The following is a 26,492-nucleotide window of genomic DNA, read 5'->3' as shown; positions in this document are numbered from 1 at the left end:
ATAGTTTTTTTTAATGTACTTTTTGAATTACTACAACTATGTATAGTAAAGCTCAACAGTACAGCTGTGCAAAAAGAAAAATCAGTCCTAGGAGTGCAAGATATACACAAGGCTGCTTTTAATATCATGAAACCAACTCCCTTGACAAAGCTGATGGATGGAAAAGATGGCAGATTCTAGAGAAAGCATTTTAATTGGTCATGGGTTTTTTGCATTCTACCCCACTGAAATCACTTCCCATTACAATGTACTTCCCAAATGCATTGGGCAAGTCAAAGGATATAAGCCAGTTGTGATGACAATGTTTTTTTTTAATTTTCTTTCTCAGCATTTTCAGTTGTCACCTGCTGTATAACAACTCATTCTACCTGCATATTGGATAAGTTGAGGATTTTCTTAGTATTTGCATGCTAGGTTTTTACTTCTCTCCTGCTTGTCCAGTGTTGCACAATTGTTAAAAAGTGTTTTAACTCAAACGCAGCACACATGACATAGACACGTAAGTTTGTTCATATTAAGCAACTAGACAGTAAAATGCAGGAAGAGTATCTGGACAGAATTTCAGTGCCAGCTGAGGCTACTTCAAATTAAATTTTGCTGACTGGTCCATACAGAGCAGCATTCTTCCTCCAACTCTCAGCTCTCACTGCTTCTAGAAAGCTGGCAGTTTCCTTGGAATACTGCAAGTAATAATAATACTCCTAGCCTGATGTTGCTCTTACAAGAAAACACCCAAACAGTTGGGCATTAAACACATTTTGACAGAAGATAATGATATATCAAAGTTATTATCGTAGCTATTCATTTTGCATTCCCTAAACCCGTAGTCCCTTCAAGGCTTGACCAGCTGCTATAATTGTGAACCTTCAACTACACCTTCCCCAAAAAAGTTCAAAATACACATTAACTGTACGCAAAGGGCTAACTATATAATGTCTATCTTTTTGGAGATGTATCTCAGTAGGAAACTCCATTTTTTTTTTACTTTGTCTTCCTTTAAAGACTGTGTAAAAGCAGTGATACAGACATCAGACTCCTAGCTGTTAAAAAAAAAAAAGAATTAAGTCACACCACAACTCTTTTCAATAAGTTGAGTCTGCAGTGTTCTTTCCTCACGATATTAGTCTTTCTAAAAGCACTCTTGCTCTCCTTCACTGTTACCATCTAATAGCAATAATTACTTCTTGTTCTGTGTTATCAGATGTCACAGGTATTAAATGACTTTTTTCCATCATTGGATTAAAGTATCTAAAAAAGATTTTCTCTAAGAAGCAATCACTGACAAAACGAAGCACATGAGCTCTGGCTTATATATCTACGTTTGCAAAGACAGATGCAGCAGATGTGCCCACAAACATAAATAGTCATTAAGAAGGTCAGAAAACTGCGTTTGAGGAGTGAACTGCACATCCACTGTATGTACCATATGAATGCACTATATGCACTCCTGCCTAAACAAAGTGGCTTATAAGGTACATTCACATGTCAACCTTACTTCAGCACACTATGTAAATAACGTATTTAATAACTGGAGGTAACCAAATTATCAGTCTTTAGTAGACTGGCTTGCATTTTTGTTTCAAAGGGAACTACCACACTGTCTTTAGAGGAGATATCATGACTGGAAGACAAAATTGGCACCTACGGACAATCAAGAAAGTGCAGCAGAAAATAAACATTAGGATTTTTTATTACACATTCACAATACATCTTCATCAATTGAAATTTAATCACCTTTTTACAATTTAGAGGAAAAGGCAGTTTTTAGGGTAGTTAAGCCATGTATCATCAGTACCATGAAGCTAACCTATCACTTATAATAGCTCCTATAAAATACCAGAGTGAAATTGCAATAAGCCTAGAAAATGGGCTACAAATCCCAGATATGCTCAAGCAAGCACTGAACCAAAAATAAAAATAGGTAGATAGGAAACCAAGAACTAGATAGCATTCATCTAATTCATGACCACTAGCAGCAGAGATCACAGGCCAAGGTTTTAAAGCATTGCATTCAGCTGCAAAAGGCAAATACTGGACAGGAACTTCACTTATAAAAACCTTCTCTCTTCAAAATGAGTTAATTTTTTAACAGTTCCTTTCTATTCTCTCTACATATAATAGTTCTTACAGTTATCAGAAGCAGCTTATTTTATTTAGGCAAATTAAAATTTGAAAACATTTCATGCTCTCAAATAATAAACAACATCTATGTGGCAGTATTTATCATGCTGGGATATGTTTATTACATACTGATAAAGAGCCTCCCACATTCTCCTCTTCCAAGCACTATTCTGATAAGAAAGGAATAGAAATTGCAATAGAAATTGCAAGACAAGGAATATATTTTAATTTGATAAGTCAAGTCTCTCTTCTCCTAATGCCCTCCCCCAAACTTATTCTTAAAAGTTCATTAGAATCTCATTTTAGAAAAAAAAAAAAAGCTGTGGGACAATCCAATGATTAGATTGATTAGATTGTACAGAAATGCAAGGACAGTGGAATTTTCTTCTCTCACTTAAAAATATTACTCCTAGAGCTGAAGGCTTTAAAAACCTCAAACATCTCTCATCTGTAGCCACAGCCTTAAAACAGACACAGTCCAAAGGAATGCACGACGTCTATGACAGGTGCATTGCTAACTTGCTTTACATTTTTTGTATATAAACTTTCCCTTGACCACACAGGAGTCAACCAAACAAAAGAGAATAAGGACAGATTTTTCAAAGGAGATTTCTGGGAGAAAATAAATTAAAAAACAGAATTGTAAAACAATCCATCCTAGAATGCTTTCAGTATCAGTAAAAATTCAAATAACTTCAGTTTGATTTTCATTGTAAGAGGAAACATGTTTTTATATGAAAAAGATACATACTGAAAATGTTAAAATAATGCCTGCCCCTTCCTTCCTTCACTCAGTTCACAATAAGTACTGAGAAACAATCCCAGACTGTTTCTGCCATTCAAGTACAAACAAATATTCCATTACAATACAACAGCAGTAGGAAGAGCATAACTATTAAAAAAAGCAAAGAATATCAGGGAGCAGTGGCACTGTAGTCTTACTTATCTATTACATGATCACCTACCTACAACATAAGGAAACAAGCATTACAGGAATATGCCTTTTTATAAAAAGCTCTAAGAACACATCACACGAGGTTACAATAACAAAAGCACCTACCAACGCATTCTGGTTTCCTGAAGTCTTTTTCATGTTTCTTGCTGGCATTCCATGAAGATGACTAAATCTGCTCTGGAAACCTACAAAAAAGAGGGTATAAATTCATTTAAGAATATTTACTATACCATATAACCAACAAAATTCACCGCTACATACCAATCTACTAATCTTCAGCAAAAGCATCTTAATATTGTGACTGTACTAGTGGAAGTTGAGTACAGAGTGGGAAATGTGAGAGAAAGGCTAAGTTCCCACGAAAATGATTATTTCTGTACATATTCTTACTGCCACCCTGGTTCTATGCACAGTTAGTTGCATAAGCGGAGTATACTAAACTAAAACAGAAAGCGATTTTTGTATCATTTACAACTTCATTAGTACTAGAAAATGTTCAATATGGTGAATATGCAGAGACCAAGTCCTCTGAAACAATTCCAAGCCTCTGGAAATTAATCCTCATAAAGAAATTTAACGCATTCAATGTGCTGAGTAGTTTAAAAACCGTTTACAGCCACCATTTACGTACAAGATCTGTATTTGAATATGAAAGGAGATCCTTGTGGCAGAAAGAAGGTACAATAAAATTCCTTGGCAGCAAGTTGAGGTCCAACAACTTCAATCTTTACAATAACAGTGGGGTCCTAGCTGCAAGTGTAATCAAACATTGGTACAACTTAAAATTGGATACACTCCATCCATAGTTGTCTTTTTAAAAAAAAGAAAAAAATATGTATTTAAGCGACAATCTCAATCCTTGCTCTAAAGGAACGCTTCCCCTCCTCTCTACGAACAATATGGCCCAATCATAAAGCAAAGCAGATGGTCACACTAGTCTTTCCAGGCTTTGAATTACTGAACTTCTATAGAATTCCAAGCACCATCACAAAAGACAGGAACAAAATAGATTCACTTTAAATAACACTTCAAAATTCTCAATGCAAATGTTGAGACAACAACTAAAAGCAGGCTATCAAAATGAGCCAATTTCTATACACTTTCTCACCTCTTTAATAATTGCTTTTTTATTTCTCTCTAATGATACCTTAAAAGTGAAATAGTTCAAGGAAACAAACTGGTACTTTCAAGATCTTGTAAACATTTTCTGTATTTTATGTAATCCACAGACATATTTCTGCTGTACTGAAACAATACAATAGTTTGTATGTGCTTGATTGCTACTTACCTCTCCTGCCTGATCGGGACATAAGAGGGAAAGTACCAGTTAAGATACTTTCAAAGACTGGATCAGGCAATTCTTTCTCCAGTTCTGTAGAGTCTTCTTGTTCCCACCATGGAACGACCCCCGTAATCCCACATGCTCCACCAGAGTCATTTTCATGAAACCAATCACTCTGTTCATCATCACCTGTGTGAGGGCAGTATCTCCCCCAAAAAGAGGGAGGAGCGGAGAAGATAAAAATCAGATTTTACCATCAATAAACACTCTGACAGGACAATTACTTCCTCTGCTTTATAGCTATATAACAATTACAGCAGCTCTATTTGGAAAATGTTTCTCAATAGCATGATAAGTATCACAATCAATGAAATCACATAAAATGCAATGTTTTAAAACCAATTTACAATAGCGAAAAACAATAATAAACTAGTTAATCCTTTGACAATAACTGCAGGGAAATCCATTTAAGTTACTGCACTTCACATATTGAAAAAAAAAAACAACCAACAAGCCTTAATCTCCTGCAGGGAATTAGAAGGTATATAACTGTGAAACTAGTTCTTTGCAGCTGATAACGGTATATAATTAGCTTAATTTCATGATTTGTATGGCTAGTAAAAGGGGGAAACAATCATGAACAGATGTGACTAAATGAAGTTAATCTGATTAAGTTCATTTAGAAATAAGTTTTGAAAAAGTTGATTTTAAATGAAAAGTGACAGTATCATGTGATTGAGAATTATAGTGCATTATACCACAAAGCTGGTCATTTTTACTGACAGTATTCAGAGATGTATGAAGCTGGTGAGGGGGCTGGAGAACAAGTCTTATGAGGAACGGCTGAGAGAGCTGGGGTTGTTTAGCCTGGAGAAGAGGAGGATGAGGGGAGACCTTGTTACTCTCTACAACTACCTGAAAGGAGGTTGTGGAGAGGAGGGAGCTGGCCTCTTCTCCCAAGTGACTGAGGACAGGACAAGGGGGAATGGCCTGAAGCTCCATCAGAGGAGGTTCAGGCTGGACATCAGGAAAAAAATTTTCATGGAAAGGGTCATTGGGCACTGGAACAGGCTGCCCAGGGAGGTGGTTGAGTAACCTTCCCTGGAGGTGTTTAAAAGACGAGTGGATGAGGTGCTGAGGGGTATGGTTTAAGGGATTGTTAGGAATGGTTGGACTCGATGATCCAGTAGGTCCTTTCCAACCTAGTGATTCTACGATTTAAACATTGGATTTCAAGTCAAAAGTAAGCCAAGACTGAAAATCTGATCTTAAACTTAGCTTATAAACACACTGGCAACTGAAAATAAATTGCTGCTTGTTTTCAAACACGTTCTTTTATACAAACTGAGTAGTTTACAGAAAGGCAGAAAATATCTCTCTATTTCTGCATTAAATTATTTGTTTGACATTTCAATTTTTAATTAGGCAGGACGTAGCAAGGTACAAATGCAAGATTTATTAGACACAATTTTCAAGAACAAAAACCATTTTTGTAAAATTTCATTGACATTCGACCTCACAATGGGAAAATACAAATAATGAAAACCCAAGCAAAAATTTAAGAAAAAAAAAACCAAGAAATTTGCTCCAAATATATTGTTGTAATGAAAAGAACACCTCAACACCTCAAATGTTCATCAGCACAAGTATTTAGAATAATTAAGGCCTCTCACTGGTCACTTGCAGGTGAAATGTGATTCTTACATCTTTAGTAATCACTAGTACAAGCAAAATTAGCAGATGTGAGATATTAGGAGCTTCTAGACGGAGAAAGGGAAAAACAGAGGTGCAAAGAGATGCACTGGTCCACATAAGATTTAAGTTTCTTTGCATTCCCAGCATATTTCAGATTACTCTCCATATTTATTCTAATCCTCATTTATAACTATGCCATTTCACAAGGATGTTCACTATTAATTCCACCCTCGTTCTTTGTTACAGCTAGGTATGGTTTCCTTTGAGGATGTCTAAGAATGCTGAACAGACACAGTGGTGCTGTGGAGGGAGAATCACACCTTTTCACGGCAGCCTGGATTAAATTCGAACTCACTTGTTCAGATTTTCCAAACTTTTATGTAGATAAACATATTGTCTGAACAGTCAAAACATATTGATTGAAATATATAAACATCTCTGAATATTTTTTTGTGAGATGAGAGAGCTCTAGATGCCTTGACTAATAAGAAATACTATCAGGAACTCAAAATAAGTCTTGTTACACATAATTCAACTATGGAAGTAAGTAGAGCTCTAAATACTGAAACCAGGTTTCACAACCAGCTCAAGGACAGAAGCCTGCAAAAGGTACGCCATGCAGTCTTGAAAGAAGGAGCTAGAATTTAAGGTTGGATTGGTGGACCGTAAAATAAGGCAAATAGTGGCTATGGAAGGAAACTGGTATCTTTGCTATATGCTAAACAACATTTTTTTCAGAAAAAATATTAAATCACTTTTCCTTTTTTGTATAACAGGAATAGTAGCATATTAAGCAACTATCCATTGAGACATCTTACCTGTAACGCTATTATACACTTTCCTAAGCCCTTGCATTGCTTCCTGCCAAAGGCGGTGTAAAGTGCTTAATAACTGATTCTCACAGGTGTTCCAATGTGACAACAAATTCCAGGTATACCTGTTTTTTAGCTTTGTTGTCTGCATACTTTGAGTCCTGTGACTATTTTCAATCATATAATCACCTTGAGGTAAGCATAAACCTATTACTACTATTGTGAATCCCACACGTGGGACACAACAACCCCATGCAGCGCTACAGGCTTGGGGTAGAGTGGCTCAAGGGCTGCTTGGCAGAAAGGGATCTTGGGGTGTTGGTTAACAGCTGGCTGAATATGAGTCAGCAGTGTGCCCAGGTGGCCAAGAAGGCCAACGGCATCTTGGCTTGTATCAGAAACAGTGTGGCCAGCAGGACCAGGACAGTGATTGTGCCCCTCTACTCAGCACTGGTGAGGCTGCATCTCAAATACTGTGTTCAGTTTTGGACCCCTCACTACAAGAAAGACATTGAGGTCCTGGAGCGTGTCCAGAGAAGGGGTTGGAGAACAAGTCTCATGAGGAGCAGCTGAGGGAACTGGGGTTGTTTAGCCTTGAGAAGAGGAGGCCGAGGGGGGAGACCTTATCACTGTCTACAACTACCTGAAAGGAGGTTGTAGAGAGTTGGTCTCTTCGCCCAAGTGATAGGTGATAGGACAAGAAGAAACGGCCTCAAGCTGCATCAAAGGAGGTTCAGATTGGATATTAGGAAAACTTCTTCATGGAAAGGGCTATCAGGCACTGGAACGGGCTGCCAAGACGCTGGTTGATTCACCATCTCTGGAGGTATTTAAAAGACAGGTAGATGAAGTGCTTCAGAATATGATTTAGTAGTGGACAGGTATGGTTGAACTTGACTTCAACGACCTTTTCCAACCTAGCAATTCTATGATTCTATGATTCTTATGCATGTGAGAACACCCACAGGTATTTTGTTTACCAGCTGCTCCATACTGAAGGGATGCCATTTTCAAAAAAAACCAGAGAAGACCACGGCATTTTATCAATTCCTGATCTCATCCGTACAGGCAATATAAGACTGAGGTCTCCCCACTCAAGAGTCTGGTAACCAAATACTTTGATTTTATGCTACTTAATTTGCAGGTCTCAAAATACAACACAGTATCCATTGCACACATGAACCTAGAAGAATTAGAAATTCAAACATTTTTTACTTCAAAATACTTCAAAAGATTCAATACACTGTCTTTTTCTCTTAGGGCTGCTGAACCCCTATTCAGCAATTAGACTACAGCAAATTATTTTACTCTTCCAAGCTACAACAAAGGTAAAAACCAACTCCAGAAACTGATCTCCAAGCCCATGCATGATCTCCAAGCCCAAGCCACGTATTTAAATTCCAAACCTGTTTGTGCATAATGCTTCAAGGAATTACTTCAAAGGAATTTACATTTAATTATAACTGTATTGATCAGTACCAAAAGAAAAAAAAAAAATGAAGGCTCAGCAATGCCAACCTCCATTGAAATATCTCAAGGCGCTTCAGTTCCTGGTTTAGTTTATTTATTTATAAGCTTTCCCCTCCTTTCAATTACTGTTTCCCTAATTTACACTTCTGTGTTATTGAGTCTACACATTTACCTCATTACCCCTCCTTCACATTAAATTACTTGCCTTCCTCTTCAAGAACTTCAGAAACCTATTTATGTGGGCTTCTTATGGTTTCTTTATGGACACCAACCCCATCTGCATCACCGTCAGTTTCATGTTCAGAATAGCTTCACCTGAATCTTACTTGCAGTGCAGAATTACAAGAAACAGATCTTCCACTACACATGAACAGAGTTTTCTGCCTTCTTCCTTCTTTTATTTCAAACTGGCCAGACTACCCTCCACAGCAGTCACATATGGTGTATATGTGCTTTCCTGTAATAACCACAACCTACTTTGTTAGGCTACTGAGAAAAGAGTTGGGCATCACTGTCCTATAAACATTACTTTATGCCGTGTTGCTCCATTATCCATCAACTCGCACACAGAGAGTGATAGCCCATGGACTGTAAAATACCCTGGGATGCCAGTCTCATTTCCATGACCAGTTTCTTTCTTTCTAGGTTAAAAATCCCCACTGCTAACAGTTTTAACAATCATAGAGATGTAAGAAGATTTACTATAGCACACACAAGGTGTTTCAGGAAAGCAGAAGCTTAAGTTACCCATCTACAGAGGCATGCTGCATCTTGCTCTTTGCGCTCTACAGAGCCACCTTGGCAAAAGGGATAGAAGAACACCATTCAATTTAAGCACCTAGTTCTTCTGAATCAAGCTTGAAAACTTCACATGGAGGCCTCCTCCCACACTCCCATCCAATGTAACATCATACCCTGCTCTTGAGTAGGTCGACTGTATAGGTCGCAGTTAACAAATTGGACCAAAGATATTACGTGGTCTCAGCTTTGTTTTCCTCTACCAATGTGATCCACATGCAATGTTTAGGATTTCAACTACTCAGGTTATGTACAACAACTTCATGTTATTTTTTTCACCTGCAAAGGCTATAATCTAATTAGTCAAAAGAGTTCAAAACTGATGGTGATTACACCTAGCACTGCACATTCCATCTCTTTATATATGGAGAACAACACCCTGACACCTGCAGCTACAGAGAACCTAGACAAGGTCCAAATTAGTTTCTCACTAGAGAAGACAAAAGGATGGAATTCACACATACTGAATCAGTAGTGGGTCATCTTCACAAAGGACACAGTAATGAATATATATTTAATCATAAAATAATGAACAGCTATCTTTAAAAGCTTAGCCACATCCACAGTGGTACTCTGACATTCCCTGACCTTCTCCAATTTTAACTGTTTAACACTTTATTAATATAATTTTCCTTACTACTTGCTTAGAACTTAAAGGACGTTTCAAGTGCTGCATGTCATGATTTAAGAGGTCTTAAGTCAGACTTTGAATTTCCTTCCCCAAGTGTACTAGTAGGTGTAGATGGACACTACAGAATTCACTGAAGAATATACTTGCAATTTCACTTTTTTCTCCAAAACATCAATAATATCAACTTCTGTTTGAATAATGCTAGTTTTGCTAACATTGTGTTGAAAGCTTAACTTCTAAAGTTCCTTGAAACTGCAGGCGAGCCAACTATCTAGGCCTTTAAGAGGGTTGTAGTATATGTTGCAGTATAAGAATGGAAACAAAATCTTCTTGCAAAAGTTTTCTACACAAGGCATAACACTGCTTACCAATGAGGTTTTTAACAACTGCAAAACAGCCATTTATGAAAATGCTACGAGGAACAAAGGAAAAGTAGGAAGAAACAGGGAACTCTGATACAAAAGCTTCACCTACTCTCCAATCACACGGTCGGCAGGCTCTCCCACCTCCATACTCGGAGTCCAATATTTGCATAGGATTTTTTTTGCTAACTATACTAAATCTTACCCCACAGTTGGCCAATTTACAAATCTTACAACTTGTAAGAATTCACCTGAGGTTTGTTAATAGTTCAGCAGCTACCTTCTTTGCTGACTGTGCCTGCACTGAGAATCTTCCATGATCTTTACGTTTTTGCTGGCTAACTATACAGGGTATACAATGTTTCACAGGAGAAAAACATTTGCCACACTGGCATTCCAAAACATTGAGTACCAATTACTCCCAGAAGAATATGATAGCAGGATAGAGTACAGCAAGAAAGCTGCTTTTGCCCCCTCACATGGCTTAATGTAAACACCTACATAACCTGGAAATGGAGGGCAAGCACAATTAGACTGAGATGAAAACTTCACGAGAACCAGGCACATCAAACAAACAAAAGCTATGAGACCAGAACAGAGGCAGGCTGGAAAGAAAAAGGATATAAGGATTTTTTAAAGAAACATTAGTTTGCACACTACATATTACAAGCTGAACACAGAATTTTCAAGCCTAATCTTCTTTTACCATAGCAATTGATGGCAATTAATTTATATATATATAGCAGTTAATTCATTACTACTCCCAATTAAAGCCACAATTGGTTTTCTTGAATCAAATTACAAAAGTTGAAACTATTCTGAGAGTCTGTGCACAGAAATGTACAGCTATAATTTACTTCTGCTTGCTTTCTGGAATAATTTCGGAAAATATTAGACGTTCCAAGGTCAGGCGCCCTAAAGTTCAGAACTGAATATTCAACTATTTAACTGACAGGCCAACTGCGGGAAGAAATTGCTGCTTTAGATCACTTCCTTTTCAGGAATGTCAGTTCCATTGGATGACTATGCTTTGGGAATTAATTAGGGTTTTATAAAGAGTATTTGTCTGCAATAAATGAGATATGGTTCCTCATCTCAGAGACACAAAATGAACAAATGTTGCCCTGGAGAACAAGACAGTCTTACCCTCTGCCACCCAAACTTCTGAATGATGGTAGGCTCATCATTTAAAACAAGTATTTCACCAGGTGGCATTGATCAATCTCTGGTTCTCCACTTGACTTAGCAGAAACCTTAAGTCAGAAGTGCAGAAAATTTGAACTGCAAATGAGGTCAACGTGCTGATGCTGGAAGAGGGACACTGGGAAGACAGGAATCAGTCTAGCTTTTAGAAACACAAAACAAAATAAGCCAGTCCTTGCCTTAACACATTTTCATTCTGTCCTCTTCCAGCTTTGTCTCTCTGACCTAGGCTTTTCCTTTCCTTTTATCAGACTTATTTTCTCTTTCATTCTTTTCAATTTTCAATGTCTTAGCTATAAATTAATTTACAGAGATAAAATAAACTTTATCTTACTTCATAAAGGGAGAACAAAGATACAAGTTACTGGTATTTCCTTTGGGCAACAATAAGTATTATTAGAAAATAACCACTTCTGGGTTTGCAGTATGGTCTCTGACGGTACTTTCATGTAAATGTCTTCACAAAACCAAAGCTGCAATGCAGATCTAAGGACGTCTGAGATCCAGTATGAAGCTAATGGTCTTTCTCATCATACACACAAAATACCTAGCTGAAAGCAGAGATTAAAAATGTTTTGTCTAGACAATATTGTTCAAGTTTAATTATTATTGTTCTTATTTATATTTCAGCATACTATTTCAGGTCTAATGCTTTCTGCTTGAGAATTACAATCCAATAGAATCAAAGCTCAAAAATCAAGCAGGCAAAAATAAGCATTACAACTCTATAGTAAAGAGCCAACACTAGAAATTTAACACCACACCAGTGAAAGAACACTTGTTCTCCAATCCCTCCCCTTTTCTCCTCCTACAAAACCAGAAAGTAACTGAGGTTTTCAACCATACTATTCTAAGATTTGAATAATTTAGTTCAGGATGTAAGGACAAAAATATTGATACAAATGTATCAGAAGGGTACATAAAAAAGTTTGTGTAATTATGAAATGCAGTAGGTCACATTACATGCAAATATAGAAGACAACGGTTTAAAAAATAGCAAGTGAAGAGAGAAATACGCATTGGGAAGTAAAAGAAATTTTTGACATGTCTCGTTGAAATATTTTTCATTCATAGATAAAAGACTGATCTAAACTTCCAAAGAGAGCCCTTCTTCTTTAAAAAAAGCTAGGTGTTAGCACAACTTAAAACAAATTGTACTGGGAGGTATAGTTTATGTAGCACAAGTTACTGTTGATGAAGGAATCGTGTCCCTATTGTAATGTTAAAATACAAGAAGACCAGAAAAAAGACCAGAGGAGACTGAATTACACATGAGAGAAAGGAAGAAAAAAAAAACAAAAACAAAACCCAAACATTTCTTTAACCTTGATCACTGCTGTGAAATGGGCCAGGATTTGTTATCTTGCACAAAGTCAAGTAGTCTGTAGTAAACTGCATAGAAAATAATCTCTATTACCACTGACTTAGAAATGCCACCAGAAAAGCAAGTCTTTATCACCCGAGAGATGAATTTTGCCTAATTTTGGTATACTGTCAAAGGCAGTGAGCTCCCAGTCCATGAGTTGGGCACTAAGATGCTAGCATAATATAGGTAAATGTTGCACTTAAAGATGGCAATAAACACTAAAGCTGAAAAACAAAATCTAATACTTTGATTCTCAACAGTTTTATCACATAAAACCACGATAACATTACACATACTAAAGGAAAACTTGAGACCAAGGAAAATTTTTTTCCGACACAGGAGACTTTAAACAGCATTCATCTTCTAATCTCATTCTTACACTGATGATAAAAGTACTTTGCTTGAAAATACCTTTCAAACAAACTACCAGATGAAAAAGAACTATAAAATCCTGCCATATCAATTCGGAAGAAAAGAAAGATAAAAGCCACCTCAAAAAAAGTTTGTGAAGCATTACTACAATCACAAAGTCCTGTCCAAAAAACTGGAATAACTGAGAATTAAAACTTAGTACAGATAATCTTTTGGAGATGGTCAAGTCATAAGTAAGTTTATTATATTACAGAGACTGCTTCTCAAGACAGCTTTTGACCAAGTCATGGATTCAGGACACTGTCTGGTAATATTTAAAAAAATCCAGAGAGCAAGCTATATTTAACTCATTAAAATAGTAATAGTAACTGAAATATAGTAATTAACCTTTGAAATAACTTATAACGCTTACGGAATTTCAACTGATGTGGTTTGAGGGGTGGAGAAGGGAAAGATTGTTTCAATACCTTGTCTTCCCTCATCATTGGTAAACAAACCAGCATCACTGCTGCTCAGACTGCTGGATTCACTGTAATAAGAGAAAGAAAGAAACAGATCAAAAGAACAATTGATCTTTCACTCGTAAAATTTTAAGGAGACAAGGCTGTGCTCAAATTGAACTTAAGCCCAACAAAGATCGGATAGAAAATAGGATGATTTTTTTTAATCAAACTGCAAATATCCTAGTTCCATTAACTACAAAGCATATTATTTTTGGCACATAAAACCACAGGAATCTAATGGTACCCTGACAGTAAGCCAGATGTGACTGCAACGAGGTGCTGACACAATTGATGCATTTTATTATCTGCTTCCATCAAATGCTCACTGCTTCTTTCTTATGCTGTGCAATTCAGCTTGATCCTGGAACACTACTGCTCAATAAAACAGGAAAAGTCTCAATCAAAGGCAGCCTAAGCCTTCTTTCAGCACATGAAATATAAGAGTCTGAAAATCAAATTACCTTTCTAAACATCATTTGCAAGTACTCTGGAAAAGACATTGCTTAAGGTTTCACGAAAAACTTGGGAAGAAAGAAAAAAGTTTATATCAAAGGTAGTCAATTAAATCAAAATAAAGGTCACCCTGAGGAAAATAAGTATGGTCAATGATCATAACAACAACAACAAAAAAAGCAAGATATTGTTTACTTTTCTGTGACTTCCATCATGGCCTTAAAATTAGAATGCATGTATACAGTATGCACACACCTCTTTGTAAATTCAAAGACAGGTATTTTGCTCTTCACTGTATACACATTGTTACAAACAACATTCCACACATCTCTAAATAGTAAGACAGATCCCTCTTTCAATAATACAGAACACAATTTGGTGAGTTTAACACAAAAGGATTTTTCATTCTTTGTTAACAGAGTAGGTCTACTAAGGAATTAAAAGTCTCACAAAATTTTATCACATCTTCTTTACAGCAAGATGTAGAACAATTTGAAAAAAATCACTTCAGTTCACTACAAATTCTATGGCTACTTTCAATGTTCTATATAACCTACGTACGAGAACTCGAAGTCTGTTTACCTTTCCATACTTATTCGTATTGAAATATATCTACAGTTCTATTCTTGAATTCAACTGCTTTCAATTATTTTTATATATTTTCTAATAATAAATACATTTTATTTTTGTTTTCAATTAAGTAGTACACTTAGGAAAATAATTTATCTTTTAAATGTTAGTCTCTCACAAAAATAAATCTTGATTTTCTTAAAGTTTGTAATATGAATTAGACAAAATTAGTCTGATTTGTGTTTAATTGCAAGTATACATTTGCTTTTTGTATCTTCCATTGAGATGCAGCCCAAAAGATTTTTAAACACAATATGGTATCAGGAGCTAGAAAGGAGTGATTTTTTTTTTTTAAAGAATATATATACATAGCTGTTTGAAGAGTAAGGATTTTTTAATCTTTGCTGTATCATCTGCTTACCCATATTCTTAAGCAATACCTATACCATCCTTTACACATAATATAATTGGAACAGACTTCAGCACTTGCACAGTTGCCCTAAGCAGAAGAAAGATGACAGGTATGCCATGGGAATGAAATCATTTTTCATGGGGAAGATCAGAATTTGAACTTCCTAATGTTGCAAATCCTAGTTACTTCTTTCTAGCAAGCACCCCATCCTCACTTAAATTACACCACAAGTGGCTTTACTGTCCTTACGTTTTATTGTGCACAATTTTTACAACATATGTCTCAAAGAAAAACATCCCCTTTTCAATCTTCCATTTATTAATTGTAATTTCTAAAATTAAAGTTAGAAAACCCTTTCTACTCTAATAGCTCAGCAACTTTCCCCGCCAAAATTTCCAATTTTGAGAACAGTCTCCTTCCTTTTTCTTTTTTCTTTTTTTTAAATAAACTATTGTGCAAAAATTCTTACTGAAGGACTAGCCAGCTCACAAAAACAAAACCAGCCGAAAATGTAAAAATTATACACAATAAAAGTTTTCTTTAAAATAATAATAAAATCAAATGATAACACTGGCATATCCATAGCAACCAGAGTGTTCATTCTCCTCAGGCCACAGTCAAATACAACAGGGATTACAGCCATCAGAATTGCTACATGCCAATCATTTCACTGAATAAACTCATAACCTCTGGAATAAATACATTAATATCTAAGTACATGAAAGCTGTTATGATGGAATTGATATTGTATATCAGTGTATATTGCTAATTCCTTTACTTTCTACTGAGAATTTCTCTGCTAGCAAGACTTCCAGGAAAAAGAAAAAAGCCAGACTCCTACCAGTTCTATGAAATAAGCTATGCAAGCAAAACCTTGGTAGGCACAGCTCTGCTACTAAAAACGCTTTCACAGATTTATTTATATATCTGTGGAAGCAAAGAAGAAATATTTTTTTATTATTAGGTACTATTAGTAGCAAATCATACCTTGGATTCATTGCACTTGTGACCTTTATTTACTCACCAAGCCTGTCCTCAAGAACTGACCAGCCACTGTATTTGCACTGAGGGCAGGTCAGAGGGTGGATAGGCATCTGAGTTTCACTGTTGGCCTCTTTCAAAAGGGCAAATTGAGATTTCTCCTCTATTTAGTCACCTAAAATGCCAGCAATTGCCAAAGCTTGCAGGAATTAAATACCACCCAGAACTCCACGCAGAGCCAAAATTGGCTCAAACTCGCCAAGGAGCTATGAATTGAGGATATGAGAGAATAAACAAAGGACAGGCTCTGATTACATAACTCTCATTTCCAGTGCTCAAAACCAACCTCACAGGAATTCATCTTCGGGATTGTTTAGATGCTAACATTTTAAGAGCTTGAAAATTCCTACTACTACTGCTCCTGAACCCTGCATTTAAAGAGAGTTTATTGTTATACCTGGTGTTTGAACACACACAGATAGGAAACTGCAAAAGAAGTTGTATTCAGCATTTTTATTGTGCACTCAATTTTAATATATGTTATTTTAAAGTAATTTCATGTATACAATGAAAACTTCTCACCAGTCTTAGACCCAGCCAATTTAACTCCCATCAAAAATTATTGGCTTTGTTTTGTTTTCAAAAACTAAACTTCTAAAAGATTAATCCTTGGGTTTGGAATAATTATTAAACCATATCTGCCCAAATGCACAAAATTAAGAGCAGCTTTGTACACTTTAAATTTTTCCTCTTCCAATGTGTTGCTGAAGCATGAGTCTTACCCAAAGCACTTTACCTGTCCATATCTTATGCAATCTTACATAATTCATGTTCCCTTTTAAAATCGCAACTTTTACTTCTAGAATGTTCCCAGAACAGAGTTTACTAGTGGTTTCCAGTTCTTCTGGCTAAATAATACCAAATAATAATGGCACTATGGCATTTCAGTAAAGCTAGTTTAAACAAGTTAAAATTATTCACATACAAAATATTCAGATGCAGTATGCACCCAAGAGTGGATTTATAATCATGTTTTGGAATGCAAATTGTCTAATTCAGTGGTTTCCAAACCTTTTGGTAGAGATGCAAGAAATTCCGTAGAATAACAGCCCATCACTCAACCATGTGCATGAAAAGAAAACACTATGAAGATGAGAATGGCTTTAAAGGCTATCTATTGTGGCCAGAGACAAACCTGTGAAGTACGATTTGAAAAATGACAGCATTCGGAGTAACAAAACATTGAGCATTTTGAAGAGGAAGATGGATTTTTAGATCTATAATATCTCTTTTGTGAAGAAAGAAAAATACAAATATTCAAACTGACTTGGAAGTACCACAATTTGGGGAGTCTATAAGAGGATTTTTGTATTGTTTATGCTTCTCTCCACCCAAATATTAGCTATAGAATTTTTGAGTTGAAAAACTATTGTAGTGTAACAGAAATTTTTTTATAAATAAAAAAGTGACATGAGTATGGATGTATGAAACAATGCAGTGGTTCCTAGATCCAAGGAAATTTTTAAATGTTTGTATTTAGGTACCAAACTTGGGGTAACAGATTCCCAGTATCATCAAAGAAGAGGGAAGTTTCTTAAAGGCCTCCTCACTCCTGTCTTGCATGACAAAATGAGATGTCTGATTTTACACTGGCTGACCTTAAGGACTGCTTCTGCTCCAGTAATTATGACAGCAGGAACAATCTTGAAGACTCAGGATTTGTTCAGCTCTTTCAGTTGCTTATTGTCTGCAGGTGACGAACAAAACTGGTACATAATAAAAAGACTTAGAACTAACTTTTCTGACAATAACTGGTTAGTCACTTACCAATACTACCTGCCTGCTGTGGTCAGACCCCCTGGGGACCTTCTGCATCTCAATTCTACCTCTGAGGACAGACAGAAAAGGCTTAACTATTTAACAGGGACACTAGCGCTGTGTTTTAATATGAGTCTTTCCTGTTGACAGTTCTACATTCAGATGACCCAGGTATGTGGGATAAACATAATCAAGCTTACCAGGCCCTGCGGGTAACATCCCTCGTATATGGTGGCATAGTGACTTACACCTTACTGTGTTGTCAAAACAGAACTTTGGAAACAATTACCATTGTAGTATGACTGCTGTCTGGGATGGATGGATGAGATGTACTGCCAAAGGGTCATCATTCTCCCATTTTTCTAATGGTAAGCTCAGGTGTTTCTGAACTGTAAATTGGTTTTTGCATTTCGTAAATGATGTATACCCTTGGCAACCTGCAGCCTTTTTATGTCCATGACGCATAAGAACATACTGTCTAACGGGTGCCTCTGAACACTGACAACCTTTCTGATTAATAGAGATAACAATCAAAGAACCAATGTCTAGAAATTGGAAAAAAAAACTTGATTTTTTCATGAGAACTGTGACCAGTTGGAATAGTCAGAAAAAAACATATTAATCATTTGTATATTCTCTTCTTAATCTTGAAACAATTAGAATGTATTATTTTAAGAAACTGCTATATTGGTTATTCCTCTGCTATACGACTATTTTATGCTGAGTTCCTTTACCTGAGCAACTCATATCTATTAAAAACTGACTTGTAAAAAATGACTAATTTGTTAAAATTGATACTACTGATGCAAGCATTTTAACTCTGGAATTGAAGAAAAATCCAGATACCCAATGCAAGCAACAGTAATGAAAGCAAACAAATACTATCCAAAGTTTCTGTAAAAAGGAAGAGAAAGAATAACCTGTCACTCATGTTCTCATCTGAGCCTTTTTGCTCCTCGTACTCCATTTTGTCCTTATTTGCTTGGTTCACTTCTTCATTTTCTATAACTACTCCTTCATCCAAGATTTCTGGTCCTTGTCGAGCTGCAGCGACTTTTCTTTTTTTCACTTTGTTCTTGGAAAACTCTTGGTGTTGGTATGATTTATTGTCATTGTCCATTTCTTGATCTCTGCTGTTATCCTGCTGTTGAGATATTGTCAGTGCATTAGAGGCTTCTGACGGCAGATCTATAGCCATCCGTTTTACCTTTCTTCTCCTGCGCAAAGTTCGGCTTCCCAAACTGTCAACAGCCAAATCTGGTTCATGCCACAGAGGTCTTTTGCCTCTAATGTTATTTAAGTTTGAGGAAGGCCTACGTTTAGCCACCAACAACTGGTCATCAGAGTCACTGTGGTCTTTCTTACTAGCATGATTCTCCCTGTAGTCTTTGTTTGATTCTTCTAAACTGGAATCGGAACCTTCACTTAAGCAGTGACCGGTCTCCCAAGGGTGATGGGTGGTAAATGAACGTCTTTTTCGTCCCCTCCTTTTCCTTGCCTGTCGCTTTAGAAGGCAAGACACACTCCGTGAATGATCTCCAGTATCAGCAAAACCTCCTCTGGCTTGCTCTGAACTTTCTTCCAGTGCTGAGACTAGATCGTGAACCAGCTCCTCCATAGTCCTACAGAAATGCCTATATATTTCAAGAGAAAAATGCATAACAACATATGAATCTGAAGTGTTAAGCATAAACTCTATAACAATTTTACCTGCCAAAATCATTTAAGTCACTTTAGGCAAGTTAGTCTTAAAGTCCGTCCTATAAAGTTTATCGTATTTCTGCTGAGAGAGACTTGTCAACCAGTCCTACACAATTTGCAACACATGAGCACATATTCCTTTTAAAAGGCATCTTCCCAAATTTCTGTCTTGGAAAGACAAGTGGGGGGGGGGGGGGTCCATTCTTTCTTTTTGTGATCTCACTATTATTGTTTGGCTTTAATTCACCTTATCCCATTTTTATAATTTTCAGGGATGCCATATAGCGAGATCATCAACAAAGACCATTCTCTCTAACTGCAGGTAGGGAGCACATTTTAAATATATTAATATATAATATTCTTCTCTGATAGCATATTAGGAAGTTGTGTTTAAGAGTTGTCATTATGACAAGATATTTTTAAGAATAATTATCTCTTGATGCTATCTAAATGCTAAAATGAAGTTAAGATAGTAATTATTTGACAATATATGACTTTTTTTCAATAGCATCTAATTCTGTCTTTCCAATCGGCTGACATCTGATTTATTTTTTTTTAAATATTGATTCAGTGGAACAATATTAAGTTGAAAGAATAGCCTGCTACAGGCAATTCTAAAATATGAAGTGCAAAGTTTCCCACCACATCCACAGAATAACACACTCGTGTAAGGAAAACCATCCCTAAACACACACAGTGTCTGATTAAGGCCTTATCCTTTTTGATGTTTTGCTCCTTCCTCCTCAAATTTCAGCAGCATTTAGCATGTCTCTAACTCAGTACGCCGCAGTAGTTTCACCAATATTCACACAAATGTAATTACAAAGAGAAGAAAAAAACATTAAATGCTGTTGAACTCTAATCCTTCTCTGAAGGCTGTGAACCTTTTCTGTAAACACAGCAATTAGATTCTCACTTCAAAGCGTCAGAAGACCCCTTTCATTGAGGTAAAGCATAATATTATGTTCATTCTCTTTACTACGTTACACCAACTGATAAATATGGAAAACATTCAGTAAATTATGTAAAGAATATTTAAAAGCAAGACTCTTCACTTTCCTTTACAGTATAAATTGAATGGAGGAATTAACAAATAGTTTTCTACCCATCCCAGCAGAGCTGTACATGTGGAAAGTATCTGGACTTATAGCACAAAGGTTCCCTCTCTCACTTACCACAAACTTAGTACTGTTAAAGGTACTTGACTGTGTACTCCGCCATCATCATTATAACCTTAAAGTACAAAAATCTTAAATATTAATGGGTAAAATGAAGAGGCCGATTAAGAAAAAACCCAAGCTGATAATGAAATATCTAACCAAAAAAGAAAACGGTATCTTCTCCTTTTAAACCATTTTTAGAAATACTTATTTTAAACATTTCAATTGCAAGATCAACAAAAGCATAGAGGGTGGTAGAAACAGCAGCTCATTTTAAATTCCTGAAACTACTGTGTCACTTGCATTTACTTCTTGTACCTCTTCTTTAGTTGTGCTATAATCTCTAGTCTTCCCACTCTCTCTTAACCTAACATTTTCTTTGGCTCTTAGAACAGCAGAATCGTCATGCTATCTTGTAAGGGGCGTGACAGCTCTGGAAGAATGCTTCTCCTCTATCCATTTGGTTCACAAGAATCAAAACCTCCACAGTCACACAGAAGTACTTCTCAGAAACAACTAAAGCAACACAACAGGAAAAGCAGTCCAAACACAGCATTGATTTTCTGAAAATTCAGAGAAAGAGAAGTGGAAGCCAATGAACATGAAATCTACTTTGAGACAGGTGCCATCAAAATTATTTAAACTAATTCTTCCCCTCAGTTTTCAAAGTTTCTGCAGAGGTTTTTCAGGTGCATGTGGAGGTTTTATTTGGGTTTTTTTTTTTTGCTAGGAATTTCAGCCACCAACAGAGGTAAGTACAGGTGTATTTTTACAAGGTTTCTATGCATGATTCTTAAATACGTATATTGACCTATGTTTCTCTGTAGCTGTAACTGCACAGCGAGGAGGGCGCTGTCCCCATTAGCCTGATTGTTAAAAACCCATGAACACACATCCTCACAAGTACGCACATCAGAAGTGAGATGCCCTTGAGATTTTAGGGGCTTTCTAATTCTTCTGCACTAATATAACAGGAGCCATAAGACTCAGAACAGACAAACTCCAGTACGTTTATTTGGGTTTTGGGTTAATTTGAGGCATCAATTCTCCCACCTGCCTGCCCAGACCTTCGCAGGCTTTCATATTTATAGTAAACCAATAGTTTAAGATTAATTTGCTCAAATCAGTATCCCTAATCCATATGGAGAATTATATCACTAAAATCAATGTACCCCCTACAGTGGACATACTAATTTACTCCAGATAATGCCATAAGTATGGTGGTAAAGTTGCCTTAGTTCTAGGAAATACTTCAAGATCAAACACAACATTCCTACCTTGAATTTATATATCTCCCCTTAAATTTCCCCCAAAACCTGTTAATACAGTGCCAGATCAAGAGATGAAATTCAAGAAGAATCAACATCCTTGTTTTTGAAGTAAAGGGGTATTGGCTTCCACTGGCCTGGACAGGCATATCCTCTGCGGGGTAAAAAACTGGCTGGATGGCTGGACCCAAAGAGTCATGGTGAATGGAGTTAAATACAGCTGGAGGCTGGTCACAAGTGGTGTCCCCAGGACTCAGTGCTGGATCCAGTTCTGTTCAATATCTTTATCAACCACCTGGATGAGGGGATTGAATGTACCCTTAGTTAGTTTGTGGATGACAGTAAGCTGAGAGAAAGTGTCAATCTGTTTGAGGGTAGGGAGACTCTTCAAAGGGATCTGAACAGGCTGCACCAATGAGCTGAGACCAACAGGATGAGGTTTAACAAGGTCAAATGTCGAATCCCGCACTCGGCACACAACAACCCCGTGCAGTGCAACAGGCTTGGGGAGGAGTGGCTCAAGAGCTACTGGGCAGAGAAGGACCTGGAGGTGTTGGTTGACAGCCAAAAGAACATGAGTCAGCAGTGTGTCCAGGTGGCCAAGGAGGCCAATGGCATCTTGGCTTGTATCAGAAACAGCGTGGCCAGCAGGACCAGGGCAGTGATTGTGCCCCTCTACTCAGCACTAACAAGGCCGCACCTCAAATACTGAGTTCAGTTTTGGGCCCCTCACTACAAGAAAGATATTGAGGTCCCGAAGCGTGTCCAGAGAAGGGCAAAAAAGCTGGTGAAGGTGCTGAAGAACAAGTCTCATGAGGAACAGCTGAGGGAACTGGGATTGTTTAGCGTAGAGAAGAGAAGGCTGAGGGGGGAGACCTTATCACTGTCTACAACTACCTGAAAGGAGGTTGTAGAGAGGCTGGTGTTGGTCTCTTCACCCAAGTGATAGGTGATAGAACGAGAAGGAATGGCCTCAAGCTGCATGAGGGGAGGTTCAGATTGGACATCCAGAAAACTTCTTCATGGAAAGGGCTATCAGGCACTGGAACAGGCTGCCAAGGAGGTGGTTGACTCACCATCCCTGGAGGTATTTAAAATACAAATAGATGAGGTGCTTCAGAATATGATTTAGTAGTGGACAGGTATGGTTGGACTTGATCTCAACAACCTTTTCCAATCTAGCGATTATATGATTCTATGAATGTGATTTTTAAAAAGCCCTGAGCAGTAAGACACTTACTTTCCATCAGACTAGAACTTTGAATCTTATGCAATCCTGCAATTAATCTTTCCTATCATGTCTCTTCAATGCAACTCCTGGACTAAGATCTGTACAGGGCAGCAACCCTGTTTACTCTAAAAATACAGCCATGGTCTCATGTACAATATAACTGTATCCTAACTGCATTACCTCTTGGACAGATCAGACAGATTAATAATTACTTCAACACATTTCCTTAGGATGCTTATGAGAATTACTTGATCAGTCTGGGACACTGGAAGCTCCTTTGTAATACATTGAGAATACAATACACTTATTACTTCAACTATTCATTCACACAGCACTTTCAACATGCTACATTAAAACCCTTTCTCCTGAAATCTCAAGAAGTCTCTTTTGATTGATTTTATTTGGGCTCTCATTTCTCTTACTGTAATTTAAGAAAAAAAAAATAGCACCAGCAACTAGATAGAACAGTTAATCTCAAACCTGACTCCAAAAAGCAAGACCTTCTTTTTATTACAGCATTATTTATCAAACTCAGTTTTGCAACTTTCTCCATTGTTCACAGCAAGCTGTCAAGTTTTAATTCCAAACCTATAAAGGAATTTTAATCATTGCTGCAGATGTTACTGTATCAAAAATATTTGCATTTGAAGTAGGCTGAAAAATAACTAGAAAAAATACTAAAGACATTACAGTGAGTATCAACTGCATTGAGTAAGATGAGCAAGTTTCAAAGGTTGTAATAAGGAACGTAGAACAACATATTGAGCAACATAAAATATTAAGTTGAGCCATAGTTTAGCATGACTAACAGAAGGCTATAAAAATGCTGTTACAGCAACAGCCCACAGCTAGCAATAAACTGTAATGTCTTCACTAGGAGAAGATTCTTCTTTACTACAAGAAAATTTAGTTTGCCTACACTGACCTTTACATTTATCTGAAGTAATTTTAAAGTAGTTCACCAAAGGCTGACCCGTTTCCTCCCTAAGCCATACCAGAACAGACCATAAAAGTACTGTGGCAGAAAACAGTGTAACTGCTTTCACCTACTCCAAAACAGCTCAGGAGCTGGTGTTCAGCATTATTATTGGTATTGAAACTTCTACTGGAAATATTAGGCACTTGTTTTTCCAGTGAAAATCAAGTATCATCTCTGTTCACTTACCACCTAAAGCACATAACAAAGCAAAGCTCTGACTTCTCACAAAGTATTTAACAAACACACACTGAGAGAAAAGCTGATTGATTTAGTTTCACAACTCACATGAGCAGCAGTATCTTTTACTAAACTGACAGCTGCATTTATATTTACTTTCTACTTCTACACCTTTTCCTGTTAAAAGACATAAGGTTTCTTGCAGCTAAAGATATGCTACATCTGTGTCTCACTGATTTTTAAAAGAATCACGATTTTCCTTGCTTTCATAACACATCTTGATCACAAGCCAAAAGCACAAGAAAAATCAAGTAGTTCCTTGAACACTGGGATTATAAAACCTGACTTTATATAGTCTTCCCCCACATGGATTCTGTGATGTCTCGTAATATGGTTGTGATGTACCTTTATCTTCAGACAGATACTAATTTGAACCCCATTTCTCCACCTCAGAAGTTATTTACACAAAGCTTTGAAACCTCTGCTTTATTGATGAATGTGAACTGAAATTTGGACCGAACAGGTTCAGGTATTTGGGAGGGAGCAGCAGGTATTAAACCTAACCACTTGCCTGAAGAATTTATGGATTCAAAAAAGTGAACTCTCATGGTTCTTGGGATACACAGAGGAAAGCAGAACAGAGTAACACAACTCGGTTAAAGGTACTAAATAGCTAGCAAGAGACTATGGCAGATGAGGAAATAGCTGATAAACCTATGTTACATAGAAGCTTAGGGTATACATCAGAAACAAAAAGTTTCTGATTATTTAAACTCATCTGTCATATCCAATGGTCATCACCAAGAGGACACAAAGCATCCAACTCCACATCCACACTTATGTCCTTAAGCCTAGCCACTGGACAACCAGGTACACAAAGATACAAAATTACCAAAATGCATGTACAAACCTTGTACCAATCATTGCTGGGGGACACAGCAGCTAGCTATCAAGCTATGGAGAATCCCTGTACTTTTCCATCTCTGAGGATCCTGCCCAGTGCTTCATGTAAAGACTAGAAGCCAAGGCACTGGCAACACATTCAGAGAAACAAGCAGACCAAAGAAACTTAATATAAATGTAATTTGCATATTATAAAATCCAAGAATATGACAGTGTTAGAACAGAAAAAACTTACGGAAATTAAAGGTCAGAAAACATAATTATTTTGATTTCATAAAAGACAGTGTGAACAGTTACAAGAACTAAGAGCTCTCGAGACAAGTCAGGATACCGTGTTGGACTTAATCTATATCTGAAAATCGAAGAACAAACCCAAAATCCCAGGCTACTTTTCAACTTCGAGGTATGCAAATCTCCTTTTTTGCAGTCAGTCATACATGTGTATAAATCAGTTTGACAAAATAATAGAAGTATAGGAGAAGTTAAAAAAAAAAAGGGAAGAAAATTTATGAGAGTCATTGTTCTACAATTAAAGACATAACTGCTACACTTGCTAGAAATGTCTATCAACTTTTTTTCTATATCAAATACACAGGTCCTAAAATGTAATTGTATACAATTACTAGCAACATTTTATACCTCCAATCGCATACTACACGTCAATTCTTGGTACGAACTCCACAGCTGAGAAACTTCTGTGGACAAGGTTTGGCGTTTCCTTACACTTGTCCTATGCAATAAAAAGTTGTTAGTATTTGAGGGATGATGGAATTTTATTAACTGATTATACTCCTAAAAATTAGAGCCAGACAAACTTGCAACAAGTGCATCTGACTTTTCTACAACTTATCGAACAAGACAAAACAATAAATACTGTCTAGTCTACTCATTTAACAGTGAAAAAGTGTTCAGTACAGAGCAATGGTATACAGACAGAAAGATGCTGACTGAACTGCATTTAAAACGGCTCTAACACAAACGATTGGTCAGCCAGAAAGGAGATTTGGAGCAATTTATCATGAAAGGTAGCAATTCTTGAAATCCCATTGCTACCACTTACTGATATGTTTGCCCTTTTCAGAAGCATGACTTCTTTAATTATTTGTCAAGGTGAAGAATCACATCAACTGTCATGACTGTAATACACTATAACACCAAAGTCATTATCGAAAGAATCAGAGTGCCCAGTAAATACCTAAAATACAAACTATTCTTAAATTGTCACATGTATTCACAATATAAATGAAAAACATTCAACTTCAGAGGAGC

At 36.8% G+C, this 26,492-nt stretch overlaps 1 protein-coding gene across 4 annotated transcripts in view; it reads right to left on the bottom strand.

Annotated features, from left to right (window-relative positions):
* The window catches only part of GPATCH2 (G-patch domain containing 2), a 129,296-nt gene that overhangs the window by 99,790 nt on the left and 3,014 nt on the right, over positions 1-26,492 (bottom strand). For 2 of the 4 annotated variants that reach the window (XR_008449089.1, XM_054062218.1), the window contains exons 2-5: positions 18,725-19,438; positions 13,535-13,596; positions 4,365-4,547; positions 3,182-3,261 (exon numbers count right to left, since the gene is read on the bottom strand). Coding sequence is in view for 3 of the 4 variants with exons in the window: in XM_054062218.1 (XP_053918193.1) it covers positions 3,182-3,261; positions 4,365-4,547; positions 13,535-13,596; positions 18,725-19,438 (1,039 nt within the window). In the remaining variant the exon portion in view is untranslated. Of the gene's footprint in view, positions 1-1,693; positions 2,734-3,181; positions 3,262-4,364; positions 4,548-13,534; positions 13,597-18,724; positions 19,439-21,942; positions 22,098-26,492 lie in introns of those variants that run through there. The other 2 variants (XM_054062219.1, XM_054062220.1) reach the window with 2 other exon arrangements.

The sequence above is a fragment of the Cuculus canorus genome, chromosome 3 (assembly GCF_017976375.1).
Source record: "Cuculus canorus isolate bCucCan1 chromosome 3, bCucCan1.pri, whole genome shotgun sequence".
Classification (NCBI taxonomy): domain Eukaryota; kingdom Metazoa; phylum Chordata; class Aves; order Cuculiformes; family Cuculidae; genus Cuculus; species Cuculus canorus.
Note: the sequence above shows the minus strand (reverse complement) of the source record. Positions and strands in the feature narration are given on the sequence as shown.